The 22,578-nt window shown below is 45.0% G+C and overlaps 1 protein-coding gene across 8 annotated transcripts in view; it reads right to left on the minus strand.

The window, feature by feature from the left end:
- Nucleotides 1-22,578, minus strand: part of DNAH10 (dynein axonemal heavy chain 10) — a 148,167-nt gene that overhangs the window by 59,809 nt on the left and 65,780 nt on the right. For 7 of the 8 annotated variants that reach the window (XM_033836737.2, XM_033836736.2, XM_033836733.2 and 4 more), the window contains 11 exons: nucleotides 20,925-21,148; nucleotides 15,093-15,362; nucleotides 14,763-14,946; nucleotides 12,962-13,096; nucleotides 11,643-11,795; nucleotides 9,282-9,470; nucleotides 7,705-7,851; nucleotides 6,933-7,124; nucleotides 5,187-5,305; nucleotides 3,453-3,611; nucleotides 212-347 (listed from right to left, as the gene is read on the minus strand). In XM_033836737.2, the coding sequence (XP_033692628.1) occupies nucleotides 212-347; nucleotides 3,453-3,611; nucleotides 5,187-5,305; nucleotides 6,933-7,124; nucleotides 7,705-7,851; nucleotides 9,282-9,470; nucleotides 11,643-11,795; nucleotides 12,962-13,096; nucleotides 14,763-14,946; nucleotides 15,093-15,362; nucleotides 20,925-21,148 (1,908 nt within the window). The remainder of the gene's footprint in view (nucleotides 1-211; nucleotides 348-3,452; nucleotides 3,612-5,186; nucleotides 5,306-6,932; nucleotides 7,125-7,704; nucleotides 7,852-9,281; nucleotides 9,471-11,642; nucleotides 11,796-12,961; nucleotides 13,097-14,762; nucleotides 14,947-15,092; nucleotides 15,363-20,924; nucleotides 21,149-22,578) is intronic. The other variant, XM_073789938.1, reaches the window with a different exon arrangement.

Here is a 22,578-nt window from a genome sequence, read left to right on the forward strand (position 1 = left end):
CCACAATGAGAAGCCTGCGCACCGCAACGAAGAGTAGCCCCCTCTCGATGCAACTAGAGAAAGCCCACGCGTGTCGACGGAGACCCGAAGCAGCCAAAAATAAATTAAAAAAATTACAAATGTAAATAAAAAATTAAAAGTTAAAAAATAAACATTTTAAATTTTAATTAAAAGAAAGACCTATTTGAAATTATTTTTCATCACTACTTGCCTCGAAGACCAGGGCACAGTGTGCTTGAAGCCGAATACGCTCACCGTTGGCCAACGTCAGCAGCTTGTTGTCGTCCATCACAGAATTCATGTTCTCCACCCACAGAGCGTCCACATCACCATCAAATAAAATATACCTGCAGCAACCAGAGAAAAGTGAGCCATGTAAGGCTTCCAACTATGGAGCTTGGTGCAACCTCCCTGTTCATGTTGAACGTCTTTTCCCAGGGTTTCCTTTTTTTCTTTTCATTTTTTTTTCTTGCAGTACGTGGGCCTCTCACTGTCGTGGTCTCTCCCGTTGCGGAGCACAGGCTCCGGACGCGCAGGCTCAGCGGCCATGCCTCATGGGCCTAGCTGCTCCGCGGCATGTGGGATCTTCCCGGACCGGGGCACGAACCCATGTCTCCTGCATCAGCAGGCGGACTCTCAACCACTGCGCCACCAGGGAAGCCCCTTTTTTTCTCTTTTAAAGATTTTTTTTTTTTTTTGATGTGGACCATTTTTAAAGTCTTCATTGAATTTGTTACAATATTGCTTCTGTCTTATGTTTTGGTTTTTCGGCCACGAGGCATGTGGGATCTTAGCTCCCCAACCAGGGATCGAACCTGCACCCCCTGCACTGGAAGGCGAAGTCTTAACCACTGGACCGCCAGGGAAGTCCCACAGGGTTTTCTAACCAGGATCTGAGATAGGGCACCCTACTTGGTGCTTACAATAGTTTATATATATATAAACTATTCGAGTTAGTCACCAACATTTAAGAATCAGGAAACCTGACCCAACAATCTGGATTCCCTTCTTCCCTGGCAAACAGGAAGGTCTGACAGTACAGACTTGCATTCCCGCGTGGGAACGATGCGCTGCTGCTGGTAGTAGCTGCCCATGAAGACACAGTGTCCCAGTCCACCTCATTCTTTTCTTAAATCTGAGGATCAGCTGCTACTTACCGCTGGTTTGGACACCTAGTCCTCTTATGGTCAAGTTAAAAGGATTTCATATACCCATGTGTACGGGATTGAATGGTGGCCCCCGTAAGATAGGTCTATCCAGAAGCTGTGAGTGTGACCTTATTTGGAAAAAAGGTCTTTGCAGATATAATTAAGGTAAGGATCTTGAGATGAGATCATCCTGGATTATCCAACAACAAGTATCCTTACATCGGGGGAAGCCACATGAAGACGGAGGCAGAGATTGGAGGGATGCGGCCATAAGCCAAGCAATGCCTGGGGTCACTAAAGCTGTCAAAGGCAAGGGAGGACCTTCCTCTAGAATCTTCAGAGGCAGTGCTGCCCCGTCTTTGTTTCAGACTTCTGGCCTCCAGAAATGATGAAGAATAAATTTCTGGGTGGTATTGTTTTAGCCACCCAGTTAATGGTAATTTGTTACAGAGGCCCTGCAGAAGCTAATACACCATGTAACTTGGCCCATTTCACTCCCTGATGCTACCTGCTGGGCCCCTAGGAGCATCTGCATTTGCAAAGCCCTGGTTTACACACCATCCTTCCTGGCAGGAGATCTACTTTGGCTTCAGGGCCTCCGGTGTTCAAGCTACGTGACCCTTCAGTTCTGTGGCTATAGTGGGTCACATCACAGTAAAGCCCAGCTCTGAGGGAGACTGAGTTGGACAGGGGGATTCTACTGTGCTGGAATGCTGATTTGATATTGCTTCCGTTTAATTCACTGATATGAGTAGTTGGATTTTTCCAGCATTAACCTTTGGTTTATTTTCTTCCAGTATTTTTTTTAACTTCTTTTATCTTAAATAATTTCAAACTTACAGAGTTGCAAGAATAGACGAGTGCAAAGAAGTACCATATGTCCTCCAACCAGAGGGCAGTTGTTAATTTTGCCCCGTGGACGCTCTTTTGTTCTCTCTCTGTTTTCCTGAATCATTTGAAAATAAGTTGCGGACATGACGCCCTGTATTCCTAAATGCTTAAGCACGCGTTTCCTAAGAACAAGCACCTTCTCTAATATAACCACAGTACAGTTATCAAAATCAGGACATTTAGCATCGATAGACTACTGTTAGCTAATATACAATCCATGTTCAAATTTCACCAACTGTCCCAAAAGAAAGTCTCCATTTTATAGCATCGTAGGAAGACTAGATTCAGGCTACAATCAATAGATGCTAAAACCGTCGGGTGAAGGTTTGACGAGGAATATAGGGTATTTACATAGTCTCAGGGTATCTCCCCACACCTTGCATATCAATTGCAGAAGGAAAAATGGCAGATACCACCCTAACCTGATGATCGAAGTTAAAGTCACCAATAAGGGGGCAAACCAGTATCACGTGCTTCCGATGAGACGCTGAGAAGGGCACCATGTCCCTTCTGAGAGATTCCTGCAAGGACATGTAGCCTGCATCCAGTTACGAGAAAGCAACAGACAAACCCAAACCGAGGGCATATTCTGTGCAGCAGCTGGCCTGGAATCTTTCAGAACATCAAGGCCATGAAAGATAAAGAAAACCTAAGGAACTGCTTGAAATTAGAAGACGTCAAAGCGATAGGACAACCGAGCACAGTGTGAAATCCTGGACTGATCCAGAATCAGGGGAGGATTGCTAAAAAGAGGCTGTTCCAAAAGTCATCAGTTGAGACGTTAGACTCGCTATTTAAGGGATTTTTAATTAATGGGGTTGGACTAGAATATACAATCAGGATCATCCCTGGGTTTACCTGACAGGTGTCACGGGAGCAACTAACACCGGAGAAGGCTTTTTACCGGATGTTCCAATAGAGCATTTCCCCTCCCGGCCTCACTAGACCCTCACCGCGGTGGGCAGTGATTGGAGCAGGGCAGGCAGCCTCAACCGCGCCTGCAGGTGAGAAAGTGCAGCTCTGAAGGGTGTTCCAGCACTTCCCACGATGCTTTGTCGCTTCTCCTTGACGTACCTTGCCGTAGAGGCAGCCTGGTGTGGTGCCCGTTTGAGGGCTTGGACTCTGATGTCCCAAGTTCAAATCCCTGGCCTTGGGGCAAGCTCTTTCCTCCCCTTCCCTGGATCTCAGCTTCCTCCATGGTAAGCTGGGATCCATCGTAGTCAAGGAGCGTGATTTAGACAACACATAAACAGCACTGAGGTGGTACCTGGCCCTTCGTGAGCAGAGCCCCCTGAGTCTGTTTGCTTCCAAGCATGAAACTACAATACTATATACATCATTTGTTTCTTTGTAAGCTTTGGCTAACTCACTATGAACCCACCCAGGCTCTTCCCTCCCTACAAAGATACTCACTTCCGCTCCTTCTTATCCGTCGGCTTGTTGACCTCCCTGAAGATGTTGGACAGCACCCCATCTGTCCAGTCTCGGGTGGTGGGGTCCAGGATGCCGTAGAGCTCTATGACACTCATCGCCTTGGGGTTCAGGACATACAGCTTTGTCACCAGCCCGAGCCTAAATCGAAGGAGAGGCTTCAGCCGTGGCTCGGGCAGACTAAACGCATTAGGAGAACAATCTAGGTCACCCATGTGGGGGATCAGATCCCCTGTGTTTTCGATCCAATCCAAAATTTAAAATGCAAACCATCCAAACTCTGCACTGGGCTTCCCACTCTCTGTTAATGACTTATGCTAAACACAAGGGAACCACCTTTCACCAGGAACGTGGCCCCAACACAAGTGAGGTCTGAACTGATAACACGGCTTTGACTTCTGAGGGCAACAGACGCTAACCTTCATGTATATTTCATGTTTGTGTATTTACATATTCATGCATATGGCACACTCAGGCAAATATTTCACAACGAGTGTTAGGAGATTATAGTCACCAGGATAACGTAAAACCTTTGAACTCCCGACGCTCAATCCCTCATAGTTACAGAACGACATCTGCTCTGCGTTGCTGGCTTTACAAATCACGCAGACAGGGTATTTCCCAGTATAATGCCTGTAAATTCCCGCAGTGCCGTGGGATTAATTCATCTATAGAAAACTAAAGTTCACACAAAACATAGTTTATAATTAACAAAATAAATAAATAAAAATAATCGTGGCATACCTATACTCACATCTGTACGTGACAGTTCTATAAATTATCTAACAATGAATTAATTACAGAACGAAATACAGGATGGCTATGGAATAACCCTCTTAAAATCAGTAAGCCATCGTCCACTGATTATCTCACGAGAAACATAAGAAGGAAGAAGGAACGACCGTCACTCAATTGGATTTTACAGCCTACTAGAACTGGTAAAGTCACAAAGATTATAAGGCTTGATTTAGATGTTTGCTGGAACGTCAGCGTGCACTGAAATCTTTCCGGAATGCAGCTATTGCTTAGGAGAAAGGTGAGAAGTCAGAAAACCCATATTCAGTATAAGGGCATCGATTCACCACAGGTCTTTGTGATATTCTATATTAGGAGTGTGAAATCACTTTTTCCTTCGAGTAGTATAGCTCTTGCAGGGCTGGTGATGATAAGGCATTTGGGGAGGGGACACTTTTTTGGCCACTCTGATACCATAACAGTGTCGCCTAACGGCCGGGGGTCCTGACCGACTTTACAGGAGCAATCTGAACGCCAAGAAAATACGACCTAAGGTAATTTTCAAAACATCCTTATAAGATAGTTTTTGAAATACTCATTTCGCAAATAAACCTATTCACAGTCTGATGCACAAAAGGCTAACTGCTTTGCCTTCTAAAATATATCAACTAAATCAGCAATAAAACAAGTTAAGATGCTCTGGGTTTGGGACTTGCCTGGCCGTCCAGTGGTTAGGACTTCGCACTCCCACTGCAGGCGGCACAGGTTCCATCCCTGGTCAGGGAACTGAGATCCCACAAGCCACGTGGCGCGGCCAAAGTTAAAAAAAAAAAAAGATGCTCCGGGTTTAAAGGGGGGTGTCTGGGACAAATGTAACCTCCCAGGAAATCAGAGAGCAAAGTGGGACTAGGTAATACCGCCACCGACCTCACCGTGAAACCACCGTGGCAACAAAGCCCTCCCCGAGGATGCCATACTCACCTGGTCTGGGCCTGACACAGGGCATTTATGACCACGGACTTGCCCCCTCCCGTGGGCCCCACCACCATTGTCGTGTGGCGGGTCATCATGGTCTCGAACATCTGAACCACCTTATCCACCTGTGGGACAAGCAGTGGCAGCTGGGTTAAAACATAGCTTTTTGTTAAAAACAGCTTTATTGAGCTAGAATTTGCACACCGTACAACTCACGCATTTAAAGTGTTTCAACAATTCAGTGGTTTTCAGTATGTTTAAAAGGTTGTGAAACCATTACCACGTTCAATTTTAGAACATTTTCATCACCCCCCACAGAAAAAAACCTCTGTGCTCATTCGTCATGTCTCCCAAGCCCGTTGCCCCCAGCCCCTGGCACCCACTAATCTACTGTCTGTCTCTATGGATTTGCCCGTTCTTGACAAAAGAATGGAATGATATAAAGGGAATTGTGCAGTATGTAGTTTGGGGTGTCTGGCTTCTTTCACTCAGCATCATGTTTTTAAGGTTCACCCATCAGTGTAGCCTGTGTCAGTACTTCCTTCCTTTTTATGGCCAAATAATGTTCCATTGTATGGATGGACCACATTTTGTCTATCTCTTCATCCGTTGATGATATTTGCATTATTTCCACTTGTTGGCACTTACGAATAATGCTGCTATGAATATTCATGGACAAGTTTTCATGTGGATAAATACGTTCTCATTTCTCTTGGGTTTATACCTAGGAATAAAATTGCTGTTCGTCATATAGTAACTCTATGTTTCACTTCTTGAGGAACCACCAGACTCTTTCCAGAAGTGGCTACACTACACCATTCTACATTCCCACGAAAAACACATCTTTTTAAACAACCACCTCTAGAGGAAACCACCAGGGCCAGGAAAGGTGCACAGAGATCTCTCATCTGTGGTCAGTACCCGCTGCCCTGGCCTGAGGCCTCTGGGTAGCCTGATGCCCCAAGGTGGCCCGTCCAGAGGCAGCCACCCCAAACCTGCAGCTTTGGGCATTTACGCCCTGAGCAGAACACTCTGGCCATAATGTATGGCTTACAGACAACATATACAATCTCACAGGCTTCAGATGATCAAAATTTTACTTGTAATATCTAATTTAAAATTTTTTCAAGTGTGACTCTGGGGGAAAAAAAGGTGGGGTGGGGAGAGAAGATTAGACGGTTGGGCCCCAAAACAAAATACTTAATTTATCTGATCACATTATGCCAAAAACATTTTTGGAAGGTGAGATATCCATAGAGTGGAATATAACTCAGCCTCCAAAAGGAAGGGAATCCTGACACATGCTACAACACGGATGAACCTTGAGGACGCTATGCTGAGTGAAATCAGCCAGACACAAAAGGACACACACTGTATGATTCCACTCACATGAGGTCCCCAGAGGAGTCAAATGCCTAGAGACAGAAAGTAGAATAGAGGTTACCAGGTGCTGAGGGAGGAGGAGGGGGAATTAGTATTTAATGGGGACAGAGCTTCAGTTTTGCACGATGCAAATCTCTTTCACCACAACATGAGTATATTTAACATTATTAAACTGTACTAAAAATGGATAAAATGGTAAATCTTATGTGTACTTTACCACAATAAAAAAAAAGAAAAAGAAAATGGGGGTGGGGAATGGTTAAGATGGTAAATGTTATGTGTATTTTACCACAATTATTTTTAAATGAAAAAAAAAATGGAAAGGACCCAGAAAAAGCCAGTGAACTCTCATCCTCAGCAGCATTTTACCTGGACAGGTAAGACAATGTAGCCATTTTCCTGGAGCACCTGTTCTACAGCATCATTGAAATCGGGGTAGCGAACCCGCGGGCAGTCTAGTCCAGGAAACAGATCGGAAATCAAACCAAGGAAGAGAGGGACGTCTTCAAACACGAACTTGGGCAGATTCATGTCTCGAAGGGCCCTCATAAGCACCACATCCTGGATGGAACGAAACAGACGTCTTCAAAGATGTTTCTGAAAGCCCCCAGGGCTAGTCTAGAAATCGTCTTATGAAGTAGACAATGAAATTTTATATGAAATACAAAACATAAAGCATTCCAAGTACAGTTTCTGGAGAGATACACGAGTCTATTGCCCACAGAGTGGCATTGATCAGACTCTGTTCTGGAGTAAGTCCCGTGTGAAAGAAACATGACCACCCCTCTGGCTTTTATTGCAAAGAGGAAATAACTCATGTTCGTGCTTTCTAGAGAATTTTATTCACCTCCACCCCTCCAGCCCATCATCCTGCAATTGTAGATTGATTATTATCATTGAAGTATCACAAACATTGGCACCATGAAGACATTGAACTGGACCTTATGGTAATATGCCAAATTCAAAGAGAACAATGTAATGAAGAAGAGACCAAATGAAGGCCAGACAAGTAAATGAAGTGACAGCTAAGAATAAAACTTTCTCTTGATACCTGTGCTCCCCGTCACCTCCATCCCAGCATTTAGTCAATACACATGAACCAAATTAAAAAACCAGAGAACTTAGAGCATGTGGCCCCTACCTCCCTAAGCTCAGAAGAACCTCTCTTCAGCTCACCAGCCATCACCAACACTGATTTAACGGCTCTGAGTCCAAAATCATAATGATGTTGCTTGGAGAGCTGCTCCCGGGCCAGCTTATACAGAACGGTCATCTTTTTGGCCAGAGTCTTTTGTGATAAAAGACAATGAAAAATAAATGAAGAAAATGCCCTGAAAACACCAGAACGTCATGACACAAAGAAAACTGACATAAAGATGTTCAGATGAAGCTGCTCTACAAACCAGCAAATCTTGCCTCCAACAAATACCAGGATGGGTCCCCCGTTTTTAACAGTGATAAATTACAACCTAATTTAAAAGAACACCAGCCTTACCAGACAGAGTTGGATGACAGTCCTTGAAAGCCAAGGAAAATCTTAACCACCTTAAAGAACAGAATTCATACAACTTTTTAAATCATAGAGATTACACTCCAGAAATGTGCTTCCTTTAACCTAAACATGTTATTAAAGTTTTCTCGTAACTGTTTTTGGGGACAAGTCATCCACCTGGTCTACATCAAGGATTCAACACTTGCTGGTCCCTATGGATGGCATGGGGATTTTGCTCATTGAAACTAAGAACCAGAGATCTCTCCGCTCCGGCTCCAAATCCATAGACAATAGGATTGGCAATAAGAGCCTTTACCAAAACACTGCAGAGAAGCAACCTAACAATCCTTTACCTTAAAAATATTTGCAGGCTTCCCTGGTGGCACAGTGGTTGAGAGTCCACCTGCCGATGCAGGGGACGCGGGTTCGTGCCCCAGTCCGGGAAGATCCCACATGACACGGAGCGGCTGGGCCCGTGAGCCATGGCCGCTGAGCCTGCGCGTCCGGAGCCTGTGCTCCGCAACGGGAGAGGCCACAACAGTGATAGGCCCGCGTACCACAAAAAAAAAAATATATATATATATATATATATATATTTATTTATTTATTTATTTGGCTGCAGCGGGTCTTAGTTGCAGCATGCGGGATCTTATTTTTTAGGTGCTGCATGTGGGATCCAGTTGCCCGACCGGGGGTCAAACCCAGGCAGGCCCCCTGCATTGGGAGCGCGAAGTCTTAACCACTGGACCACCAGGGAAGTCCCAGTTTCCTGGTTTTGATGTTATCACTGCGGGAAGCTGGGTGAGCGGTACCTGGAACTCTCTGGACTACTGCTGCCATCTCTTGTGAGTCAAATGATTCCAAAATAAAAGTTATAATTTTAAAAAGAGAGAAAGGGAGGACTTCCCTGGTGGTCCAGTGGTTAAGACTCCACACTTCCACTGCAGGGGGCACAGGTTCAGTCCCTGGTCGGGGAACTAAGATCCCGCATGCAGCACAATGTGGCCAAATAAATTAATTTAATTTAATTTTAAGAAATGATGCACTCCCAGCTTTAAAAAAGAGAAAAAGAGACAGAGAGAGAGAAAAGGGAGAGAGATAAAGCAAAACAATTTGAAAAGCCACACTTTTCAAATTTCAAGCCCTAGGAATGAAAATGTCCCAGGGCCCCCATCTGCGAGCAGACCCAGGCGGGTGCAGGGACGCCTGGCGGTAAGGGACCTCACCTTGGCCCAGAAGAAGCCCTCGGAGAACAGCATGATTTCACAGATCTGCTGCAGGTCAGGCACAATCACCACCACGGGCCGGAACAGGGCCTTCACTGACTCGGGCAGTTCCGTGCGGCCCGCGTAGCCGGGGTTCATGGTGATGAAGATGCCCATTCTCGAGTCCAGGGAGATCTCCTGCCCTTCAAACTAGGGGACAAGAGGAAAGGAAGGAAGGATTATGCTGCTGGCCAGCCTACCATGGGGCAAGGAGGCCTGGGGAGCCACATGGCTCTTCCTTTCATGGGTACAAGACAGACACCACCATCTGTCTCTTGCCCTTTCCCGGTGATAAATGCAGAGTCCTCGTGCTTATGGCCTCAGTGTTCTGGGGTGCCAGCCTCAGCCGACCCCCAAACTCTGATGTGAATCAAGGGTCTGTCCACTTGAGAAGTAGCTGATGTTGGGAAAGTGTGCAGCCGGGGGTTGATTCGAGGCACTGTGTGACCTCCAACAGGTCACTTACCCTCTCTGAGTCTCTGTTTCCTTCTCTGCAAGGCTGTGGCAGTTAAACGAGACAACATATTCAAGAGCACCCAGCCCACTGCTTCGTGCAAAGTGGACTTTCATTCATGTTAGCTGTCACTTCTCTCCCCATTCCCACCTTCATGCTGGTCTGGCTGCCTGGGTGTCACCTGGACCCTTCCGACAGAATCCTACCTCAGCATCCTTCAAGAAACCAGCCTGTGTCCTCCAGGGGCCCCATGGACCAACAAAATGCAGAAATCTCTATATTTTGAGTCTCTTTAGCCTACAGTTGAATTTCAACTGTCTTAACTTTCCTCTCTACTAAGATTTTACTATTCTATTTCTTTTCATGGTCCACCAGAGAGACAGACGACAGATGTTTTATTTTTATGAGGCACAGCCTGCCTCAGGGACAAGAGGGCAGCCCAGCCTGAGAGCTGATGCTCCCCAGAGATGGAGGCTGCTGTCTTGTCTCTCAAGTCTGCACTGAGACTACACTCACCCACGCCTCAGTATCTCATGTGAGTCCCAGATCAACCTCTGGAGACAAGACACAGCCCTGCTCTTAAAAACACAGGCTCTAGGGACTTCCCTGGCGGTCCAGTGGCTAAGACTCCACACTTCCACTGCAGGGGGAGTGCGTTCTGTCCCCGGTCAGGGAACTAAGATCCCACATCCTGCATGCCACACAGCACGGCCCAAAACACAAAACAAAACAAAACAGCTTCTAGAAACCCAAACACATTGCAGGCTCAATGTGTCTCCCATGGGAGTAGTAAGCTCAGCCCTAAAATGTTTCAGAAGAACTAATTAATAGAAATCCATCCAGAATCCTCAAATGTTTAACAGTACCCAGTTTACATAATCTCTTGACCATGAGCCCTGAGGTCCAGGGAGAAAGCAGGTGGGGTGCAGGGCCGCAGAGGTGCCCACAATGGAATCCTCACCAACCCATGCTGAATTTGGGTCCTGAATCTCCCAATGAGGCTCTGTGGGGCCTTGGAGGATGTACAGGAGTTTTCAGGTGAAGGAGAAAAAAGGACAATTCCAAGCAGATAGGGATGCATATGGTGTCCCAGGGCGTGGAATGTTTGTAGAGCAAGTGGCGTAAAGTGACAAGTGTTCAGGGCACGCAGGGGCAAGGACAGTGGCCAGAGGAGCAGTAGAGCAAGCTGGGATCACAGTGTAGGGAAACGGTCCAGCCATTCTGGTCTGTCAGAGAACTCACTCTGGGCTACCTAAATTACATACGGTCCTGTTTCTCCAAACTCTCAACCAGTTTAATCTGATGTAACTTCATACAGACATCCCAAACTTGAGTCTACAAATGTATTGTTGGACGGGGAGAGATTAGTAAATTCTCAAAAAATTTTTAAGTTTGCCTTTTCACTTTGATAACAATCTTAATAATCTTCCTCATTACAGTGCCGTAATTTTACCAAGTACGAAGGCAAATGTTCTTGTTCACTGTGATAATTTCTACTGAAGATATTTTGATTGAATGGAACGTTGATTTTTCTTCTTTGAGTCGTTTTTTCTCAAATTTGGGAAGAATATTTCCTGACCTTGAAAGGGGGCCTTACACATCACTTATTTGAGAATCCCGCCCTACCCGTCTGTAACTATGGATCACATGTCTGGAATTATTTTGAAGTTCTTAGACTATTACAGTCCTTAATTATCAAAGATGTTGATAATTTGGGGAAACCCAACTATCTCCATTTGAAAGCAGAAGTTGGGCAAATCTTCATCTAGGGGGAACCTGGTCTGGATAGACGACTGTCCACCACCTGATATTTCAGCACGTTCCCAGCCTGGGGACATGATCCGGGCTGGCTTCACACTTATCCTCACCTGGAACCTGGTCAACTGATGGATCAGAGCGTTTCGGATCGTCTGGATCTGGGACGAGATGACTGAGAGCACGGAGGCATCGATGCGATTAAACTCGTCAAAACAGCCCCAAGCCCCACACTGAGCCATGCCCGAGAAAATCTTCCCGACGGCCTGGGATGAAAGAAGTGTCAGGACAAGGGCAATTTTCATCTTGAAAACTGCAAGCAATCCATGTATGGATACCATTTTCTAAATTAAAAGCGAACGACAATCAGAACCTACTGTAGAGCACAGGGAAGTCTACTCAGTGTTCTGTAGTGACCGAAATGGGAAAGAAATCCAAAAAAGAGGGGATATATGTATATGCATAGCTGATTCACTTTGCTGTACAGCAGAAACTAACACAACATTGTAAAGCAACTCTACTCCAATAAAAATTTTAAAAATAAAAAATAAAAAAAGCAAATGACGCTCATCAGATTGGCAGAGAAGAGCCACCCCAGGAGTGGGTCTTCCTGGCAAGACTTCCAAGGCCTCTCGTGGGCCAGCTACCACTCATAGGATTTCACAAATTAAGGATTTTTTTAAAGATTTGTATTAGACTATAGTTGATTTACAATGTTGTGTTAGTTTCAGGTGTACAGCACAGTGAATCAGTTATACATATACATACATACACTCTTTTTTAGATTCTCTTCCCATATAGGCCATTACAGAGTATTGAGTAGAGTTCCCTGTGCTATACAGTAGGTCCTTACCAGTTATCTAGTTTATATAGAGTAGTGTATATATGTCCATCCCAATCTCCCAATTTATCCCTCCTTCTCTTTCCCCCTGGTAACCGTAAGTTTTTCTACATCTGTGACTCTATTTTTGTTTTGTAATTAAGTTCAAGGATTTCACAAATTAAGGATTTTAACGTAAAAACCCAGATTTCTGGCTTCTCTTGAGATGCTGGAAAATCTAACACTGGGTCCACTTTTCCAAGTGGCAACAATTGACCTAAGCGCAATAGCGGCTCCCCCTTTAGACGGAGCTTTGCTTTCCAGTTGGCCACAGTCCCCACCACTCTCTATCGTCTGTCTGCTGCTTTATTCATTTACACTATCTAGCTGACTCCAGTGGGCATTTAGTTTGGGACTCTTGCCCTACATGCTGCTAACAAAGAGATACAGCCAAGTTCCTAGACTGTGATGGTGAAACGTTTCCTACTATGTTCCTCCAGCTGTCACCATGTCATCTCATGGAAGCGTATGGGGTGAAATGCCTTCCCACGCTGTCCCCCTTTTAGCTCTCCGCCTAAGAAGACCGTACCAGAAGTGACGCCAGGGCCTTACTTTGTAATCCATGCCTTCGCCGCAGTTGGTTACAACACAGAGCAAGCCCAAGGCTTTGGCCAGGTCCTTGGTGGTCTCAGTTTTGCCAGTACCTGCTGGGCCAGCAGGGGCCCCACCCAGATACATGGACAGCGCCTGTTAGAAGCCAAATGCAAAACATACGTTGTCTGATTCACGGAAAGAAACAGGTGTCAATTCCCAGTTTGTGACAGTCTGTGCAGGAGTATATAAATGGCAATGGACCAGTTCACACTCACCTTTTCTGACAGTCACCATTTTTTTTTAAGTCTTTATTGAATTTGTTACAATATTGCTTCTGTTTTATGTTTGGTTTTTTGGCCCTGAGGCATGTGGGATCTCAGCTCCCCAATCAGGGATCGAACCTGCACCCCCTGCATTGGAAGGCGAAGTCTTAACCACTGGACCGCCAGGGAAGTCCCTGACAGTCACCATGTTTAACATTTCTTTTCTGTCTTTCTCCGTTGACCTCCACTGACCACCGCCCACCCGGCCCCCCATTATATAGGAACCAGGGACTCTGCAATATGCTGGACTCTGTACCCACCCTGAGCACAGTGCCTATAGCAGTTCCCAGAGCTGAGGCTCATGGAAACATGGACATCTGTGCAGGGAAGGATTAACTGTGCCCAAAGAAAGGTTTGGCCCTTTGTCTCTAGATCCTAGGAGCTGACCTCTAAGCCCTCAGAATGCCCTGCCTGAGAAGGGTGTCCTTGTTTATCTGGGGACCTTGGGCCACGCTGGACAGTCTAACAATGTGATTTATGGTGGGAGCCTTGGGCCACATGGTATCATCAGGTCAACTTCTGCAGGGTCTGGGGACTAAGGTCAGTCATTCAGGGGGTCAGTCATGTCTGCATGACAAGCCCCCAGTTAAAGCGCTGGCCACCAAGGCTCGGTGGGCTTCCATGGGTGGCAGGACTTCACACATGCGGCCACACAGAGCTGCCAGAGGAAATGATGCTGTCTGGACAGCTGCATCAGAGAGAAAACTGAAGGCTGGAAGCTCCTGGACCCTGTCCTATGCCTTCCTCCATTGCTGATTTTGATCTGTATCCATTTGCTGCAAAAACCATAACCAGGACCATAATGGCTTTACTGAATTCTGTCATTTCTTTTAGCAAACTATTGAACCTGAGGGTGGTTTTAGGGGCCGCCTGAACTTGCAACAGCCCAATCCCAAAAGGTGGCACGTAGGTCATATTCCAAATGGAAACTCTTTTATATAGATTTTGAAAGTGTAACATCCCTTACTCTCAGCATTAACTTCCTGGGGCTGCCGTAACAAAGTACCACAAACTGGCTGGCTTAAAACAACAGAAATGTATTCTTTCACAGTTCTGGAGGCTAAAAGTCTGAAATCAAGGTGTGGGTAGGGCCACACTCCTTCCGAAGGCTCCAGGGGAGGATCCTTCCTGGCCTCTTCCAGCTTCTGGTGGCCCCAGGTGTCCCTGGCTTGTGGTCGCATCCCTCCTGTCTCTGCCTCCGTCTTCACATCACTTTCTCTGTGTCTCTGTGTTCTCTTCTCTTCTTACAAGGACATCAGTCACTGGTATTAGGGCCCTAATCCAGGATGTTCTCACCCCAATCCTTAACTAATTCGATCTGCCAAGACCCTATTTCTAAATAAGGTCACATCCGAGCTTCCGAGCAGACCTGAATTTGGGGCAGGGTAGGGGACACTGGTCAACCCAGTACACCATCACAATTAACATAGTCACCCTTAGAGAAAAACACACAACCCCAGGTGAACGATCACCAAGAGACCCAGGCTGCCAATCACCTGAGTGAGAGTCAGGTAAATCCGGTCCGTAAGGGGCGTGATAACCAGCCTCCCGTTCAAACCCATGTACTCGTAGCCGTAGCTGAAGGTCCCCGTGCACTGGCGGATGTTCAGCTCATCTGGTTCTCGGTCCCAGTAAAACCGTAGCTGACTTTCCCATTCGAACTCCCGGGCCTCGAGAATGCTGGAAGGTGAGCAACGGGGTATAAGTGAAGAGAGAAAGAGATGCAGAAGAAGGTGGACAAGGGGGAGGAAGGAGAGATGCTGAGAGAGGCCAGAGGACGACAAAAGACAGGTTTCGAGATGCCAGTGCCCTAGGCAGGTCCCTACCTGTCCCGTATGAAAGAGTCAACTATATCTCGGGCGTGTACGTCGATGATGAGGACGGTGTTGTATTTCTTTCTGTCGTTTCTGCTTAAGGACATGGTGATCCGAGTGACCAGCTCATCAATCTGCCGGTGCATCTTCTGGCCGTAGTTCTTCATGGCCTGCTTCTCCCCTTGCTGCACTTTGCGGAAGACATCTTCCACCTCCCAGGTCCACCACACCTGGCTGGCGGCCAGCACCACCATCCCTTGGTACAGGAGCATCCAGTCGACCCTAAGGGAAAAGCACACCTTCAACGAGATTCTCCCAGGATTGGGACCGAAAACGGTCCCGTCAAGAATCTAATTCTTTCAAAAGGAAATCCTGCTGTACACTGTTGTAAATTGGTACAGCTACTATGGAGAACAGTATGGAGCTTCCTTTAAAAAACTTAAAATAGAACTACCATATGACCCAGCAATCCCACTCCTAGACATATACCCGGAAAAAACCATAATCCGGAAGGATACATGCACCCCAATGTTCACTGCTGCACGATTTACAGTAGCCAAGACGTGGAAGCAGCCTAGATGTCCATCAACAGAGGAATGGGTAAAGAAGACGTGGTACATTTATACAATGGAATATTACTCAGTCATAAAAAGAATGAGATAATGCCATTTGCAGCAACATGGATGGACCTAGAGATGATCATACTAAGCAAAGCAAGTCACACAGAGAAAGACAAATATCATATGACAGCACTCATATGTGGAATCTAATTTTTAAAAAAGATACAAATAAACTTATTTACAAAACAGAAGCAGACATAGATATCGAAAACAAACTCATGGTTACCAAATGGGAAACTTGTGGGTGAGTGATAAGTCAGGAGCTTGGGATGAACATACACACACTACTATATGTAAGACAGATAACCAACAAGGACCTACTGTATAGCTCAGGGAACTCTACCCAATATTCTGTGATAACCCATATGAGACAAGAATCTAAAAAAGAATGAATATATGTATAACTGAATCACTTTGCTGTACACACTAAAACTACAATGTTGTGTAGACACAACATTGTAAATCAACTATGCTCCAATAAAATTAAAATATTAAAAAAAGAATCTATTTCTTTCATACAGATGGCCAACAGGCACATGAAAAGGTGCTCAACAATGCTAATTACTAGACAAATGCAAATCAAAACTGCAATGAGGTCCCACCTCACACAGGTCAGAACGGCCGTCATCAAAAAGTCTACAAACATAAACGCTGGAGAGGGTGTGGAGCGAAGGGAACCCTCCTGCACTGTTGGTGGGAATGTAAACTGGTGCAGCCACTGCAGAGAACAGTATGGAGGCTTCTTCAAAAACTAAAAATACAGTTACCGTATGATCCAGCAATCCCACTCCTGGGCAGATATCCGGAAAAGACAAAACTTCTAATTCAAAAAGATATATGGGGACTTCCCTGGCGGCCCAGTGGTTAACACTCCACACTTCCACTGCAGTGGGCGTGGGTTCGATCCCTGGTCAGGGAACTAAGATCCCATAAGCTGCGCGGTGCAGCCAAAACAAAAAGATATACGCACCTCAGTGTTTACAGCAGCACTATTTACAACAGCCAGGCCACGGAAGCAACCTACTACAATGGAATACTACTCAGCCATAAAACAGAATGAAATAATGCCATTTGCAGCAACACGGATGGACCTAGAGATGATCATACTCAGTGAAGTCAGTCAAAGACAAACATCATATGATATCACTTATATGTGGAATCTAAAAATTAATACAAACGAACTTATTTATGAAACAGAAACAGACTCAGACATAGAAAACAAACTTATGGTTACTCAACAGGAAGGTGGGAAATAAATTAGGAGTATGGGATTAACAGATACGAACCAATATACATAAAATAGATAAGCAACAAGGATTTACTGTATAGCACAGGGAATTATATTCAATATCTTGTAGTAACCTATAAAGGAAAAGAATCAGGAATGTATATATGAGTGTGTGTATAGCTGAATCACTTTGCTGTACACCTGAAACTAACACAATATGGTAAATCAACTATACTTCATTTAAAAAAAATCTATTTCTTTGATCTGGAATAGGGAAGGCAAAGTATGAGCTGCAGGTAAGCAAAGGAGAATAAAACTCTTCTGGTCAGATAGTAAAACACCAGGCCAACAGAGACATGCACATGAAAAAGTTACAGGTGCATGACTGTGTAAAAGATGCCAGATCACTTTAAAGATGTGTCTTTACAGATGTTTAAAAATTATTTAACATTATGGGCATACTGTAAGAATTTTTTAATTTTTAAAAATTCCGGGCTACCCTGGTGGCGCAGTGGTTGAGAGTCCGCCTGCCGATGCAGGGGACACGGGTTCGTGCCCCGGTCCGGGAAGATCCCACGTGCCGCAGAGCGACTGGGCCCGTGAGCAATGGCCGCTGAGCCTGCGCGTCCGGAGACTGTGCTCCGCAACGGGAGAGGCCACAACAGTGAGAGGCCCGCGTACCGCAAAAAAAAAAAAATTCCAACAAAAAAATTAATTATCTCTGACCACACACCCCCATGGTTCCTTGTTATAGTTTCCTGAGTGTCACTCGGCACTCTTTTCCATTCTCATACAGACCTGTTCAAAGTTCAAGATACACAAATATGGGGAGAAGGGGTTGTAAGGGCTGTTTCTCCAAAATCGGCATCAGGGAACACAAGCTACACTGCACCTTGCTTTTCTCACCTATTGGTTCTAGTGGGCATGCGTATAGGTCAACGGACATAGGTCTGACCAGGTCCTCGTCAAAGCTGCACGATATTTCAGAGCATCAAAGGATCGCAATTTAAGCAGACGTTTCCGCACTGATGTCTATTCAAGTTGCTTCCAGTTCTTTTGCCAATACAAACGATATCGCGGTAAACATCTCTCTACATTGTCTGGCACTGTCTGGAGGCATTTTTGGTTGTCACAACTGGGGGAAAGGGTATTGCTGGCATCTAGTGGGTGCTAGAGGCCAGGGATGCTGGTAAACATCCTACAATAAACAGGACGGTCTCCCACAGCAAAGAATTATCCGGCCTCAGATGTCAACAGCACCGATGGCGAGAAACCCTGCTTTATGCACATCCTGAGGAGTCAGAGCGGCTTCTAGTGTTATGGACCAGAATCCCAAGTGCAGGGCGACCAGTACAAAAGCACTTTTCTGATAGTTTATTTTAATAGGAAAAGTCAAATTACTTTAAAACGTTGTAGCAATCCGTCCCCCCACCAGCCATGCATACTGCTGTCCTTCTCACCACACCCTCGCCAGCACTAGGCGTTATATTCTTTTGAATTTTTTGCCAATCTGAAAGGTAAACAAAACAATATCTCATTCGGCCTTAATCTGCAGATCCTGGATGACCAGTGAAGTCTTTCCTCTTTTCACATGTTTATCAGCCGCTTGGATTTCCCCTACTGACATACTAATTTCCAAAGCTGGTAAGTGCCTTGAAACACATTAGGGTAAACTTTTCTTCTAAATCGTACCTAAAAAAATAATGGACCCAGAGCTATAAGTTCCAATCCAGTAAAAGTGACTGCAAATGACGAGTCATTATCTTGATGATGGGCAATTAATGGCAAAATAAATTATAAAGAATACTTAAAACAATAAAAAGCATTTGGCTTTAACATCTTGTGTTAAAATTGTGCGGTGCCTCTAAAACCTAAATAGTATGTATAGTTGTGTTCCCGACACACAAGAGAGATGTAACGAAGGTGATGGAGGTCCAGAGGACGGTACTGAAATGAACAAAGGTGGATCTTGCGACAGGCAACAAACCTGGGAAGTAGGAAATCAGGAGAGGTGGAAACACTATAACCAGAGAAAATCAAGTGGTTCAGGGCAGAGCTAAGATGAACGTGATGGTGTCTGGCAAATCCCAGGACAGCGGGTGTGCTCTGGGGCTACATACAGCTGGGCCTGTGCTCTCAGTGATGCTGAAACATGTCCGCTCACGTAAATCAATATTATCATTTCAGTGACTCACCCCCTTCATTAGGAGCGACAAGTGCGCTTTAGCAGAGCGGTATTTAGGTGAGGAAAGGGTGGCTCAGACATTTCCCGATTAATCAGGTTGAATTCTCTTAACTCTGTCTTCCACCAACCACACGTTGTCACACATAGCAACACCCTGGCAAAGTAGCAGTTATGAGGCAAATAAAATGAATAAATGCGGATATAAAATTCATGCAATTTGGGAACACTGCAGAGATTTTTAGATATTCCGCTTCTGAAGGGCAGTGGTTTCTGTCTAGTTCAGTGTTGAAACAGCATCAAGCACAGTGATTAGCCCAGAGCAGGAATCCAGTAAACGCTAGTAAAATGAATGAATACAGCCCATGATGGGTTAAGGCCACCTCCTATCAGCTCATGAGAGGTAACTGACAAATATTCAGGAATTTTGCAAGTGGTGTGTTAAACTTCTTACCATTATTCCATTCAGTGTTTTTGTTTTGTTTTGTTTTGTTTTGTTTAATTTTGGCCATGCCACGCAGCTTGCTGGCTCTCAGTTCCCCAACCAGGGACCGAACCCAGGCCCTTGGCAGTGAAAGGGTAGAGTCTTAACCACTGGACTGCCAGGGAATTCCCTCCATTTAGCCTTCTTGAAATCAGACATGTGGGAGTATTTACACGATGGGAATTGGGAAATGCTCTACAGCAAAGCTTTTCTTTTCCCAGAGAGCTAGTTTACTAATACACCACTGAATGTATGTATGTATGTATGTATATATATATATATATATATATATATATATATATATATATATATAGACACCTGATTATATAAAGAGGTACCAATTTTTTTACATGGTGCAGAACCTAAGAAAAAGCAGGATCCTAATCAGACAAATATTATGCTCTGTTCTAATAACTTATTTAAACAGACATTTTCAGTCTGCAAAATCAAAAAGGCAGCAGGCGAAACCAAGAGGACGGTGTTCTCATAATAATAAAGACTTTGTGTCTGCACAAAGGCCCTGCCAAATACACAGCTCTCCTGGAAAGTTACCCAAAGATGCTTTGCGGGCTTTGAGTTCAGCCCTCTTAGCCACTAGGATCAGGCGTGGTTCAGCTCGGTGCTTGGAAGCTTCTAGGCCACAAAAATCAAAGAATGGTTGAAATTCATCAAATACTTTAGAAACAACTTTACCCGTTAACCTACACATAGAATCCACCTTAATGAACACCTGGTCTCTGGTGGGTCACTAGGTTCTCACACCTGAGCTCAGAATCCCCTGGGATATTGTGAAAACCCAGATCCCTGGGCCCCACCCTGAGAATTTCTTTTCTTTTTTCTGATATCTATTTGTTTGTTTGTTTGTTTTGGCTGCACCAAGTCTTAGTTGCAGCACGCGGGATCTTAGCTGCAGCATGTGGACTTCCTGGTTGCAGCATGTGAACTCTTAGTTGCAGCACGCATGTGGGATCTAGTTCCCCAATCAGGGATTGAACCCGGGCCCCCTGCATTGGGAGCATGAAGTCTTACCCACTGGAGCAGCAGGGAAGTCCCTCGAGAATTTCTGTTGGGGCAGGTTTGGGATGGGGCCCAGGAATATGCATTTCTAACAGGCTCCCAGGGACCCTGATGCTGCCGGTCCGGGGACCACACTTTGAGACGTGCTATATGAGGTGATCCTTACAGGACAGCTATACATCAGCTTATTTAGCTACGGCAGGAAAAGAAAACCTCATTTGAAATGTCAGTTGATCGACTCCAAACCTTGAAAATTGATTCATTATGACCATAAATATGATAAAGTAACACACAATCACATTTACAATCTTACCTGGTTCTGTCTTCACAGTATCTAAAGATAGCCTCTTTGGTAATTAGCCTGTTAGTTCTTCGCATTTCATTCAAAATTGCTGTCATCCAGTCCTCCACGCGCCCCTCGGCCCGGATGATCTTCCGGAACTCCATGACCTCTCCTTCTGCTGAAATCATGGCAGACACCAGTTTTTCTCCACTGTCCCCGTCATTAAACCTCAGCAGTGCTATGTTGTCGTACATCTGCAATACAGTGGGAGAAGCCACCCTGTAATACCTTCCCTGGGTTCTGGAATCAAAGAACAGCCTGCAGTGCCTCATCACACATCAGCGCTGCCAGGATGCCAGCAATAGCATCAGAGACCACATGCTAAATAGATGTCCATTCATTCAATGACTAACGTTCATTGGGTACTTTCGCTTATCCTGAACTATGCAAAGGTCGGTGGTAGATTAAACAAAAAGAAAGAGAGAGAAGACAGACTCCCCCCCAACACACACACTTGAGATTCTAGGGTATATGCTGATATAGAGAGGTATCTGGATATACGGACCAGCTGAAATCAGCATTCATCGAAGGAAAAGTGTTGCATTAAGTACTTGATCCTTAGTGCTTTATTTATTTGGAATAAAGGAATTGCTCGAAAACACTGGTTCTCCACCACGGATGATTTTGCCCCCAGGGGACACTGGGCGCCGTCTGGAGACATTTTTGGTCGTCACAGCTGGAGAGGGATGCTCCTGGCATCTTTTGGGTAGAGGTCAGAGATGCTGCTGAACATCCTACAATGCACAGGACCCCCGTGCAATTGAACATCCTGCAATGCACGGGACTCCCACCCCCGACACACACATATACACAGAGAGAGAGAAAAAAATTATTTGGCCCAAGATGCCAATAGTGCCAAGGCTGAGAAACCTTGCTCTGGGCTGATACTAAATATAGAGCTTTGATTAGTTGACCAAAGATTACTCCTGGCCCAGCTCTGATTCTCTATCATAAGAGATAGTTTTGTCTGTTGTGTTTCCTGCCATTCAATATCGCTCACAGATACACATAAGTTTATGTAAAAGTATGAAAACATGGGCTGGAAGGAATCACATCACAGCCATGATAGTGGCTGCCTCTTGAAAGTGGAGGAAGAACTGTGAACGGGGATGGAATGAAGAGTATGTCAACTTTATCTCTACAAATTTATTTTACAAAAAAAGAGACAAAGCAAATATGACTAACTGGTAATAAGAGTGTCAATTCTGGGTGGCAGATAAGGTTCTTTAGCCAACACTGTAAGTCAGGCACTGTTCTAAGTACTTTACAAATATTAACCCATTTAATCTTTATCGTTATAAATTTTTATAATTGGAGTTATCTGCATTTACAGAGAAGAAAACTGATGCCCAGAGAGGTTAAGTAACTTGCCAAAGGTCACACAGCAAATCCATGTAGAGTCAGGATTCGAACTCAGACAACCTGGCTGGATGTGCTATACCACTATCCTGTATTGTCTCTCTGCTTACTATATTAGTCTTTGTGTATTTCTGTATTGTTTTAGTTTCTCTAAAAAATGTTGTTTGGGGGACTGTGGAAAAAGAGCAACAGATAGCAGCTGAGTGCTGGTGTGACTTCAGACTACAGTGGATTTCATCAGATTTATGCTTCAAATAAAAACCCC

Source organism: Tursiops truncatus, chromosome 13, assembly GCF_011762595.2.
Source record: "Tursiops truncatus isolate mTurTru1 chromosome 13, mTurTru1.mat.Y, whole genome shotgun sequence".
In the NCBI taxonomy this organism is placed as follows: domain Eukaryota; kingdom Metazoa; phylum Chordata; class Mammalia; order Artiodactyla; family Delphinidae; genus Tursiops; species Tursiops truncatus.